This window comes from Leopardus geoffroyi, chromosome E1 (assembly GCF_018350155.1).
Source record: "Leopardus geoffroyi isolate Oge1 chromosome E1, O.geoffroyi_Oge1_pat1.0, whole genome shotgun sequence".
NCBI lineage: Eukaryota > Metazoa > Chordata > Mammalia > Carnivora > Felidae > Leopardus > Leopardus geoffroyi.
In genome coordinates, this window is record NC_059330.1 from 55,180,285 (window position 1) to 55,193,204 (window position 12,920).

Here is a 12,920-nt window from a genome sequence, read left to right on the forward strand (position 1 = left end):
GCGGTGGGGGCTGGGGCGTGGGGAGCGTGGGGGCAGAAGAACGTAGAACTCAGGGAGCTTAAGAGGAAGCCGCGCCCAGACTCTGCCCGCAGAATGAGATGGGCAGGTCTCAGAGGCTGCAGGAGGAGTGAGGAGGGCCAGAGGGGGCGGCTGCCCCCCACCCCACCCGCCTCCTGTGGGTTGGAATGAGGTCTCTTCTGCCCCACGTTCACGTTCGACTTAGGGAGACAGAGTGGAGTGGCGAGGTTGCTGCAAGACCGCACCCCTACCAGGTGCTGGGTGGGGTACAGGAAAAGGCGACACCAAACCTGGGCGGGGGGAGGGGGGGGGTCCAGTCTGTTCCCTGCTTGGCTGCCGTAGGAAAGGGTGGCCTGAGCCCCGCAGGGCCTTTGCCGAGGCCTAATGGCCTAAGGACGGTGCACCCCAGTCCCCCCCCCCCCCCCCCCCCCCCCGAGGCGGGCGGCCGCGGGTCCTCTGACCCTGAGGCCCTAAGCCCGCACGGCCTCCGGCCCCGCCCGCCCGCCTAGCTGCCTCGCTATTGGCTGCACCGTCTGGGAGCCCCTGGCTGGGTAATTAACGAAGGATTAATGAGATCCCCAAAGTCAACAGAAAAATCGATGGGCCACGGAGCCTGAGCAGCGGCTGCGCAGTCCCGCAGGGGAGGGCGTCGGGGGCATCGGTGCGGGCCCGGGGGCCTCACCTGGACTGAAGATCCGCGCTGCGCCGGCAGTCGGTCAGCCGGGGGCGATGCCAGCCCAGGCCTCAGGTAAGGCTCCCAGCGGCGGCGCCAGGCCCCGGAGCTCCCTTCGACTGCCGGCGGGACTTCCCGGGCGGGCCCATCCTTGACACTTACACCTGCTTCGGGTTCAAGGACTAGGGGCTGTAGGGGTAAGGGAGGGAGGGCGGGATGACTAGGGGGAGGCCAACCCCTGGCGACCCGAGAACCAACCCTTCTCTATCCCGCACCCCAACCCTGGCTCCGCTGCCCACCTTCTTTCCGCGAATAGGGGGCACACAAAAGTCAGCTGGGCGGGCCCCACCCGGGCCCCACCCTAGCCGGTCTGGGGGCGCACAGCCAAAAGTGGGTGCTGAGGCCAGGAAGAATCAAAACCCAGGATGGCTGGGTCAAGGGCTGTGGGGTTGGGGCTGCCTGGACATCTGGTCTGAGGTATATGTGTAGCGGCTGCCCCGGGCACCGCAGTCCCTCGAGTGGCTCGGAGAGAAACCCCCAAGGTCCCAGCCCGCGCTCAGCTGCCTCCTCCCGAGGTGGACCTGCGGCTCCGGGCCAGGCGCCACGCCCCGACGGCTCCGCGGCTTTCATCATCACCTGTCTCTAATCGCGACCCACAAACCAGTTTGGTGTCCGGGCCCTCCCTTGGACTGGCGTCGCGCCAAGGGACGTGCCAGAGGGCGGCGGATTCCTCCTTGTCAGTCCTGGGTGCCCTAGCCTCTTTCCCTCGCCCCCCACTTGTCCCACCCTGGCACCCTCCCCGCCGCAGACCGAATTCGACCACTTCCAGGACTCCCTCTAGCGGCCGTTGGAGGGTAGGATTTGGGGGTGGGGAGGGCAGGGAAGGGGACCCTGAAGAGAGAGGACCTGGAACCTTGTCCTGGAGTGTCCCCTCTAGGCCTGCAGTCCAAGCAAAAACCACCCCTGAAATTTACCAGTAATCCTGACCCTTCCAGCCTCTCCAGGACCTCGACAGAACTGAAAGGAAAGACATAGATAACTAACACTGAGAGTTTTCTGTGTGCCAGACATGGCTGTACATGCATTTACACGCATTAAATCATTTAATTTTCACGAAACCCCGATGAGGTAGGCATTATGCATTAAGTGCTTCATTTATTCGTTCAAGAAATCTTTACTGAGTATCTTCTATGCACCAGGTACTATTCCATAGTTGTACATCCATTTTACATATGAGGAAACTGAGGCACAGAGAGTCTCAGTAGCTTATCCAAGATCACAGAGATAGTAAGTGCCAGAATTGGGCTCATTAGGCTCTACTGCCCTGGGAAGATGAGGGACATTGTGGGGAAGGCAAGAAGAAGGAGTCAGGGTTGGGACAAAAGGAGCAGGGAGGTGTCCCTGTGAGTCTCATGCTTGCTCAACTTGGAGGACAGATAAAGATTATCTCTAAAGTCTCTGGGATTTGGTCAGGATGGAAAGTATTTAATGGGAAGGGTCTCTGTCCATGGCTCTGGTGCTGAAAGTTCCCCCAGAAAATGGCAGAGTCGGTCAGCAAGAGCAGCGTGCCTGTGATAGGTTTGGAGGGTTCGAGTTCAGCAGGACCTGGTCCCTGCCCTGGAGGCTCTCCTGACCTTGAGGGGGTCCAGCCATGCCCACAGCGCCTCACCGGACAGTGCATATGCACTCCCAATAGATGCTTGGGCAGGGAAAGAATGCTTCCCGGGAGAGGTTCTTAAGGTAGGTGGAGAAGATGGGCAAGAGCCGTTGGTGGAAGGTAACAGGTGAGGCAGAGGAACAGCAGCCTCCAGAAGTGATGGGGGGAGGGGTGTGGGAAGCCACCCAAGGATGGATGGAGCCTTGGAGCCTTCTGGCTGGGCCTGGATCGACATGGGGAGTAGGTGTCCAGAGTGTGACGAGGGGGCTGGACAGGGAGAGGGCAAAAGACGACAGAGGGGACTGGGAAAGGGGGACAAAATCATTTGTAGAATCTTGAATAAAGGACCAAGTGTTATTAGTCTCTTTGCCGTAACAGAACCACAGAAGGTACGAATATTGAGCAAAGAGCACATGGGAGCCTGGGGGTTTGGAAAGACTGTCTTTTAGAGCCAAATGTGGTGAGGGTCTTCTGGTGGTTACAGAGAGGGGAAAGCTGAAGCTCCTAAGCTGAGTTAAAGGGTAGAGACAGAACAAAGAGCAGTGAGTTAGAAGAGAATGAGCATGACAGGTGATGCCCCAGGGGGCCCATGGGGTACCTAGTGTAGCCTTGGCCTGGGGCTCAGGGAAGTCCGCTTAGAGGAGGTGGGGTTCTGCTCTAAGCTGCAGTCAGCCAAAGGGCAAGGGGGTGGGCATTATGGGCAAAAGGCGGCGTGGGCAGACGGGGTGGTGAACAAAAGCAGGCACATTCTGGGAGCTACAGCAGGATGACACAGTCCGTGGCAGGCAGTGGGGTCTAAGGACAGTGCTAGAGAGCTAAGTCAAGGCCAGACCAGGAAGCAAAAGCAGCTAGCCTCCAAGCCTGTGCTAAACATGCACTGTAAGTTTTCGTTTTGAAAGGCAGTGCAGGCCGTGCTAGATAGTTTGGACTTTATACTGAGGGCAATTGTCTTATTTTTATTTTTATTTCTTTAGTTCCATTGTAATTAACATACAGTGTCATATTAGTTTCAGATGTCCAAATAGTGATTCAACAACTCTATACATTCAGCAGTGCTCGTCACAGTAACTATACTCTTAATCCCCATCACCTATTTCACCCATTCCCCCCACCCTCCTCCCCTCTGTAACCACCAATTTGTTCTCTACATTTAAGAGTCTAATTTTTCATTTGTCTCCTTTTTGCTTTATCTGTTTTGTTTTGTAAATTCCATATATGAGTGAGATCTTACGGTAGTTGTCTTTCTCTGATTGACTCATTTCCCCTCAGCAATTGGGAGCCTTGGCGGGCTTACAGTAGGGGAGAGGCACAGTGGGTAGGGAGACCAGTGCAGGAGAGAGCAGAGGAGGCCCTGAACTAGGGTAGAGGTTGAGGTCAAGAAAAATCTAAGGGAGGGGCGCCTAGGTGACTCAGTCGTTGAGCATCCGACTTTGGTTCAGGTCATGATCTCACAGTTCGTGGGTTCGAGCCCCGTGTTGGGCTCTGTGCTGACAGCTCAGAGCCTGGAGCTTGCTTCAGATTCTGTGTCTCCCTCTCTCTCCCTGCCCTTCCCTTGCTTGTGTTCTCTCTCTCTCTCTCTCTGTCAAAAACAAACATTTAAAAGTTTTTTTAATAAACATTAAAATGTTTTAATAAAAATAATAAAATAAAACAGTAAGTAAAGAAAGAACAATCTAAGAGAGGTTTGCAGGCTGGAATGGACAGGCTTAGACCTGAGAGGTTGATAGGGGAGAGGCGAGGAGGGTACCTGGCTACCTGCTGGGAGAGGTGGGAATGGAGAGGCCTCTGACTGAGGTAGTTCAGAAGCAGACCTCCTGCCCGCCTGGAGGATGGGGACAGAGAGCACTTGGCACCCCGAGCCCAGAGCACCAGGGATGTGGGCAGTGGCAGCACCAAGGGAGAGCTTCAGAGATGGCCGGGGATGGCGAGAGGGCCTCCCGGGTCAGCTCAGGAGAAGCCTTCCACGGGGACGGCACCCTCGCCGTCTAGTGTAGCTTCAGCCCCACAGGGAATGAGTACCCAAAGGGCCCACCGGGAATCATGCTGGACTTCCAGCCTGTCCCGTGTTCACAGCGGATATTGAAAGTCAATCCCAGAACTTTGCCCCTAAATCTTAATGTGCTTTAAAATTACTTTCAATCCCATAAAAAATGTGCCTTTAAAAACTAGAGCATTGGGGGGCGCCTGAGTGGCTCAGTCAGTTAAGCGTCCGACTTCAGCTCAGGTCACGATCTCGCGGTCCGTGAGTTCGAGCCCCGCGTCGGGCTCTGGGCTGATGGCTCAGAGCCTGGAGCCTGCTTCCGATTCTGTGTCTCCCTCTCTCTCTCTCTCTGCCCCTCCCCCGTTCATGCTCTGTCTCTCTCTGTCTCAAAAAAATAAATAAATAAACATTAAAAAAAAAAAAAAAAAAAAAACTAGAGCATTGGGGCACCTGGGTGGCTCGGTCGATTAAACGTCCAACTCTTGGTTCAGGCTCAGGTTTGTGACTTTGAGCCCCACATATGGCTCTGTGCTGACAGTGCAGATGCTATTTGGGGTTGTCTCTCTCTCCCTCTCTCTCTGCCCCTCTCCTGCTCACACACACACACACACTCAAAATAAATAAGTAAGCTTTAAAAAAAAATTACAAAATAGAAACTAGAGCGTTAAACCACTCCCAATCCTAGTACCCTACTCCGTTCCCTAGAAGAAACTCCTATTGTGAATCTGGTGGATGTCTTCTAGACTTTTATTCTTTTTTTGATGTTTATTTATTTTGGAGAGAAGGAGGGAGGGAGGAGCAGACAGAGCGGGAGAGAGAGAATCCCAAGCAGGCTCTGCACTGTCAGCACAGAGCCCGACCTGGGGCTTGCTCGCACGAACTGTGAGATCAGAACCTGAGCTGAAATCGAGAGTCAGATGTTTAACCAACTGAGCCACCCTGGCGCCCCTCCTCTAGACTTTTAAAAGTAATTTTATATATACACATATACATCCATAATCAAATATCATTCAAATCACAGCATTCTTTCCCACCAACCTCACACTCAGCCTCAGGATCCTTCTCAACACATTGTAGGCAAACATTACCCAGCTAATCAAAGTCAGGACAAGAGAGGACACCTTCTTGCTCTCCCTGCCTTCCAGAGGGAAATTCCTCCCAGAAGTCAGCAGAACACAATCTGCCATTTAGTGGTGACGAGTCACAAAATGTCCAGTGGCCAGACATTATGCAGAAGCCCCTGGCTCCCTTGACAGAGTTATTTTCCGTCTTCAGATCAGGCACTGAGGCAGAAAGTGGGATAACCTTGCAGGGCGTTGGGAGGGAGGTATTCCTCAAGCCAGTCGAAATAATCCCTATCTTTATTTGGAGCACAAAGGATTCCCATATCCCCTGGTTTGTTTTTTGTTTTTTGTTTTTATTTTAGAGAGAGAGAGCACAAGCAGGGGAGAGGGGCGGAGGGAGAGAGAATCCTAAGCAGGTTCCGCACTCAGCACGGAGCCCGACGTGGGGCTCGATCCCACGGCCCTGGGATCATGACCCGAGCCAAAATCAAGAGCCAGATACTCAACTGACTGAGCCACCCCTGGTCTGTGTGAACCTCCTCAGGTCCTGTAAAGTAGACAAGGAAGCTGCTATTATTTCCAGTGTCTGACCAGGGAGGTTGCATAGCTTGCCCTAGGTCACACAGCAGTTAAGGGCAGGGGTAGAATGAAACCAGGAAAGCCTGGCAGCCAACCAGGACCCTGTGTCCCCAGCCCCTTCTCAGCCTGCATCCATGGCCTCTCCAGAAGCACAGAAGACTGGAGCGGCCCCGGCCGAGGAGAACCAAGTCGGCACGGGGGCCGAGAAAATGGGAGCTCCTGCCCCCCCGTACCAGAAGTCCTGGCTGGCGCGGCATTTCTCACTGCTGCGGAGAGACAGGCAGGCCCAGAAGGCAGGGCAGCTCTTCTCGGGGCTCCTGGCCCTCAATGTGGTGTTCCTGGGTGGAGCCTTCATCTGTAGCATGATCTTCAACAACGTGGCTGTCACGCTGGGCGACGTGTGGATCCTGCTGGCCGCCCTGAAGGCCCTGTCCCTTCTCTGGCTCCTCTATTACGCCACCTGCACCACCCGCCACACACACGCCATGCTCTTCCGGGACCCTCATGCAGGATCCATTTGGGTGCGGGGTGAGTGTTGGGGCACGGGGTGGCCGGAGAGGGGTGGGGAGGGAGAGCCGGGTCCAGGGAAGGCGCCAACGGCCACCTGGCCCGGCCAGGCTCCCTGGTGCTCTTCGGCAGCTGTGCCGCCTGCCTGAACGTCTTCCGAGTGGGCTACGACGTGAGCCACATCCACTGCAAGTCGCAGCTGGAACTCATCTTCCCCGTCATCGAGATTGTCTTCATCGGCGCCCAGGTGACAGGCCTCTCCCGTCCCCATGCCGCATGCACACACACACCCCGACCATGCCTAGGCGCAGCTTGCAGGGCCTAGCATATGTGCCCACAGTCCGCAGCCCCCCGCTAATGCCTGCCTCCACACACCCACGTCCATGCACAGCTACGTGTACCTGCATCACCGAAATGCAGACCCCTGTAAATACACCTATCTGTGCATACTTGCATATCCCTAAATCCACACCCCCCAGGAATACAGAGCTACTCTTAGGAACCAACATCACTCACACTCCTGAGTCCCTGTCCTGTGCCGGGCATTGTGCTGGCTGTTTCTTTGCATCATCCCGTCCATTTCCCCGACAAGTAGGCATTCCCCTAAGAGGTGGGCATTTTAGCCCCATTTTAGAGATGAGGAGACTGAGCCTCTGAGATATTTTGCCACTGGCCCAAGACGACACAGCAAGGGAACGGCAGAGCCAGGATTCCAATCCAGACGTCCTCACTGTCACTTCCATCGTACATACACACAAGCAACTGGGGCACATACCCCACGCTCCCGTCACCCCTGCCCCCAGCCCCTGGGCTCAAGGCCCCATCTCTTTCAGACCTGGGTGCTCTGGAAACACTGTAAGGACTGTGTTCAGGTCCAGACCAATTTCACTAGGTAAGATGGGGTATCTTCTCTCCCTCCAACCCCTGGGGCTCCCTGTCCCCTGCCAGTGCCTGCTCCCACAGCTTCCTTGGACAGGGTGTCCCTGGGGTGGCACGTCGATCCGGGAAGGGGTCCCAAGGGGCCTCTAGGGCTGCCTCTCCTGAAGTCCTAATGCCAGATGGGATCTGGCTTTGGGAGAGAGCTGTCTCCCCCAAGGCAGTGATGGTGAGGGCGGAGCACGCGGGAGCCAGCCAGGCTGTGTGGACAGAGTGTGGCACCTCCTCCAGGTGTGGCCTGATGCTGACCCTGGCCACAAACCTGCTGCTGTGGGTTCTGGCTGTCACCAACGACTCCATGCACCGCGAGATCAAGGCTGAGCTCAGCGCCCTTGTGGAAAACTTCTCAGGTACAGAGGAGACATGATCCCCCAGCCCCAAATGCACACACACACACACACACACACACACACTCGCACGCACGCGCACATTCCCTCCCAGAGTGGGAGCAAACTCTGGATCGTGACTACACGCTGGTCCTCGTCCTGCCCCATCGGTGCTGGCACCGTGCAGCCAGGCTCCAGGCATCTAGCTGTCACCTTAGCTAGCCACAAATCCTGGCTGAGCTACTCACTGATAAGTCCAGGTATGCGCCCCACCCCTAGCAATTGCATTTCACTTGCAAGAAACTAAAAAGGCTTCAGGACCGAAAGGAACGGATGTCTTCCTAACACAGTTGTGGATCCCCGGACATATCAGGAGAGACAGAAGATTTCTGGGCAGAAGGCCCTCCTCCCGCAGATTGTTCCATGACCCAGTCCCCTACCTGTACAGTCCGCCCTTAGAGGCTACATCCCACACACCTACATGGGGGTTTCAGCCACACCTGTATGTGTAAAGCACACACCCCCCCCGGGTGGCATCACCATCCTGACCTGTGTACAGCCAAGCCTTCCCAGCACATTCATGCATTTGCACCCCCGCTGCAAAAATCCCAGCCTGCCTATGGACTGCGGACATTCTTTAGACTCAGATACATTTTTCAGAAGAGCTGTGCTGAGAATTTTTGACAAGTGACACCACGGATTCTTTTAGTAAAAGTCAAACATACAGATGAGTGAAAAAACGGGATATACCCATCACCTAGAGGTAATCATTATTAACACGTTGCTATAATTTCAATGTTTTGCCGAATTACATCATGGAGATCACAGCATTTCATCTCAAAACATTTTCATGCACGTCTCTTTAAAATAAGTATATTTCTCTCCACTACCACAATGTTGTAATTTCTTTTAATTTTTTTAATGTTTATTTATTTTTTGAGAGAGAGAGAGAGAGGAGTGCAAGCAGGGGAGGGGCAGGGAGAGAGGGAGACACAGAATCTGAAGCAGGCTCCAGGCTCTGAGCTGTCAGCACAGAGCCTGATGTGGGGCTCAAACCCACGAACCACGAGAAATGACCTGAGCCGGATCATAATGTCTAACAGAATTCCTCAACATGATCCCCATCCTCTCCATCGACCTGTTCAGCTTTCCCCAACCAGCCTCTGAAATGTCTCCTACGATGCTGTGTTCAAACATGGTTCCGTCTCTTACGTCTCTGTTTTCCTAATGGCATTGAGGTTTGTCAGGCTGCTTCCTAGTGGTGGCATTTGACTTGTTCTCCTCTTCCCTGCTCAGCCTGCCACCTGGAAGTATGGACCAAAGCCTCGATCAGATCCAGGTTAAACGCTTTGGACACTGGCATTCCACAGTTGATGCTGTGAGCTTTGCAAGGGACCTCATCACGAGGCAAGATGTCTGATTGCCCCACAGAGCACATAGCCGAGGGTTCAGATGCAGCAGCCAGATCCTCCTGTTGTAAAGTCATAGACTTCCCCTCGTGCCCGAGAAGTAATCTGTTGAGGTGACATTTGGCCCCAAAGACATGATGTGTCTTTACCAAAGCTTGGCTCCTGAAGTCTGAAATCCCTTTGTAAAGAAATGACCATCCCGCGATTTCTGATTTCTATCTCTGGACCTCGGTTTCCACGTCTATAGAATGGGTGGCATACTCCAGGAGTGTGGGACTGATTGGTGCGGCCGGTTTCCCCAGAACGAGGTCCACCTGAACAACTATCCCTTCCCACCCTGCCCCCTCCCAGGCAATGACACCAACACCTGCGTGTGCCTCAATGCCACGGTGTGCGAGGTCTTCCAGAAGGGCTATCTGATGCTCTACCCCTTCAGCACCGAGTACTGCCTCATCTGCTGTGCCGTGCTCTTTGTCATGTGGAAGAACGTGGGCCGCCGCCTGGCACCCCACGCAGGGGCCCACCCCGGCACGCCTCCCTTCCACCTGCACGGGGCCATCTTCGGGCCACTGCTTGGCCTGCTGGCCCTGGTGGCAGGCGTGTGCGTCTTCGTGCTCTTCCAGATCGAAGCAAGTGGCCTCGCCATCGCACGCCAATACTTCATCCTCTACTACGCCTTCTACGTAGCCGTGCTGCCCGCCATGAGCCTGGCGTGCTTGGCGGGCACGGCCATCCACGGGCTGGAGGAGCGAGAGCTGGACACGCTCAAGAACCCCACCCGCAGCCTGGACGTGGTGCTGCTGATGGGCGCGGCGCTGGGCCAGTTGGGCATCGCCTACTTTTCCATCGTGGCCATCGTGGCCACTCGCCCCCACGAGCCGCTCAACCGCCTCATCCTGGCCTACTCGCTGCTGATTATCTTGCAGCACGTCGCCCAGAACCTCTTCATCATCGAGGGCCTGCATCGGCGTCCGCTCTGGGAGACGGCAGGGAAGCAGGAGGCCGAGCTGCCCCGCCGGGGCTCCCTGCTGGAGCTGGGCCAGGACCTGCGGCGGGCCTCGCTGGCCTACATCCACTCCTACAGCCACCTCAACTGGAAGCGGCGGGCGCTCAAGGAGATCTGTCTCTTCCTCATCCTCTGCAATCTCACAGTGAGTGGACAGGGCGGGAGCGTGGGGACGGAGCTGCCCGGGTGGCCTCAGGGACCCTCAGGAAGGAAGGAATGGTGCGTTCGTTGAGCATCGACTGTCCCAAGGGCAACTGGCCTGTCCCTTTTATTGTCAGGGACACATGCACCTTTCCCACCAGCTCCATGCTGAGAGCAGTGTCCCCCAGCTCGCTGTAAGGTGCCCACATGAATGAACGTGCCAAGCATATAGCTAAGTGCTCTTTACAAACATGTAAGATTTCCACCCTCAGGAAGTGCACTGTCCAGCTGGAGAGACACCAGGGGGCCAGTGAGGGAATTGCCAAATAATTGATCATCCGCTGAATTGGGTCAAAGGGCAGAGATCATCAAGTGCCTGGTTTCCCAAAAGCTCTCTAGGGGAAGGTGTTGACGATGGCTGCTGGTTGTCTGGCAGCTAAAGTCTCGCGTCCACCTCCCCATGCCGTAGCTCAGCTCCTCACTGAATCATCACAGGAAACCCCTGCAGCAGCCACCGTTATGCACCATCCCTGTCCCCATTTGACAGATGGGGAGACGGAGGCTTAGGTTGTCCCACAGCCCGTCAGGGGCAGTGCCGGGACACCCAGCGTCGCTGGAGCGTATGACGAACACATTCTAGGCGCACCGTGCTGGAAACACCTCAGGTGGTGAAGCCCCTGACACAGGCCACCATACATCATCACCTGGCCCTAACGTGCAGTAGGAGTTCAGAGAAGGAAATGTGGGCCCGATGGGCCAAGGAAGGCCTCATGAAGATTTAATCTGTGTCTTGAGAAAGGGGCAGGATTTGGACAGAAGACAGGACCAGGTAGAGAGAGCAGAGAGTCAAGACTGGCAGAGAAAGGGAGCCAGAGCGGAAGAAGGTGGTTGAGGTCAAGGCACAGGGGAGCCCAGAGCAGGTTGGGCCATGGCCGGTGGCAACGTGAGGCCACATGATCCACCTAGAGTTCAGGCTGGCAAGCCAGGGAGGTGGCTGTGGTACGGGGTGGGGGATTTAGGGAGGAACGGCTTGCTTTGAAAGCCCAGGGCTGAAGGGCTGAAGGGGGGGGGGGTGTGCTAGCAGCTTTTGGGGCCTGCCTCCCCTGGGTGGAGTGCCCGTGGACGCACAGAGCCCTCTCCCTCACTCAACCCCCTCCTCTCCTCCCCAGTTGTGGATGATGCCAGCGTTTGGTATACACCCGGAGTTTGAGAACGGGCTGGAAAAGGACTTCTATGGCTACCGGACGTGGTTCACCATCGTCAACTTTGGTCTGCCTCTGGGGGTCTTCTACCGTATGCATTCCATTGGAGGGCTGGTGGAGGTCTACTTGGAGGCCTGAGGCTGCCCAAGGACTCACCCCTGGCAGAACACCAAAGTGCCAAGGCTGGGCAGAGGGTAGCCCAGAGTCTCTGAGCAAACACTCCATTTCAGGGGGACCTAGACCAGACTGGATTCCCCAAAGCCTCCCCCTCCCCCAGATCCTCACCGAGGTGGGAGGCACCGTCTGCAGCCCAAGACCAAGGGCAGGGCCTGGACACTGAGCTTCTGATGCTCACACCCAGGACTGGGCACGTGCCTGCCCCTGTTCACCACCACAATCAGTACAGCCCAGGGGATATCCCAGGAAGCCCCCCACGGCTACTCTCCAGGACCGACAGCCCTAAATGACGGAGTCTGGGGGGGGGGTGCTGCCACCCAGATTGATCTCAGGGGTCTGCCTCATTCTGTGGGGAGGGTACTTGGTTCAAGCTCAGCCCAGGACATTCTAGAAGCTTGAAGCCCAGCGAGCGGGCCTGGCCCTCCCTCCCCACATACCCTGTCTCCTAATGAGCTCATTAATTAGCTACCAGGAAGAGTTCAACAGCTCTCTCCTGCTGCCATAAACCCTGTTTGTTTGATCGATTACATTCAAGCTTCGTGACATTTGTTCTCAGGGACAGAGCTGTCACTTCGAGTATGGCAGGAAGGGACAGTCTTCCTGGTCAGGGCTCTGGGGCCAGGATGGTCCATTTCTGGGCCAGGAGGTGTCTAACCCAGTCCCTCCCTTGCCTGGTTCATGGGAGGAGGTGAGGAGAGGGGCTAGGGCTCTCACATGCCCCCAGCCCTCACTAACACGCTCCTCTCTGGCACAGAGCCCCAGGTGACTTTCTGCACCTGGCTTAGCACAGGGACTGCAGCCTCTGGCCCGCTGGATCCTCTGAGCCACTGGGTGGAAGGGGCAGAGGCGCTGACGGCCCATCCATCACCCTGAGCCCAGTGCAAACAGTGGGCTGGGCCCCAGGTGAAGCCCAGGGTGAGGCTCAGGGAGGGCAGCCCAGGCTTTGCAGGCCTCTGGGCCCCTCCCCATGATGCTGGGCACTGCCAGGCACAGGGCCGCAGCCCCAGGGGCCCCCAGTGCTGTTTTGGTGGCTTCCTGGGACCAGCACAGCCCCTGGGGGCCGTGCAGAAGGCTGGGAGGCAAGCCTCTGTCCTCTCCTGCCTGGGCGCTTTCTCTGGGTGGCCAGAGCCCAGGGGGCCGCATCCTGGGTGAGAGGACGCAAGCCTCCATTTCCCCACCTGAGAAAATGATAAATGCTGGTTCCCAGGCCTATGCTGAGGGCCCTCTGGGGACTGACTTTGGGA

General features: G+C 56.2%; 1 protein-coding gene across 2 annotated transcripts; it reads left to right on the top strand.

Annotated features, from left to right (window-relative positions):
- Nucleotides 1-322: 322 nt before the first annotated feature.
- On the top strand, nucleotides 323-12,203 carry OTOP3 (otopetrin 3). 2 transcript variants are annotated; one of them, XM_045490819.1, is made up of 7 exons: nucleotides 323-766; nucleotides 6,120-6,500; nucleotides 6,590-6,726; nucleotides 7,313-7,371; nucleotides 7,647-7,765; nucleotides 9,502-10,301; nucleotides 11,467-12,203. In XM_045490819.1, the coding sequence occupies exons 1-7, from the start codon at nucleotides 748-750 to the stop codon at nucleotides 11,635-11,637; spliced, it is 1,686 nt and encodes a 561-aa protein (XP_045346775.1). In that variant the 5' UTR covers nucleotides 323-747; the 3' UTR covers nucleotides 11,638-12,203. The 2 variants fall into 2 exon arrangements, with proteins under 2 accessions (XP_045346775.1, XP_045346774.1); XM_045490818.1 differs by having other exon boundaries at nucleotides 324-766; nucleotides 6,087-6,500.
- Nucleotides 12,204-12,920: the final 717 nt, after the last annotated feature.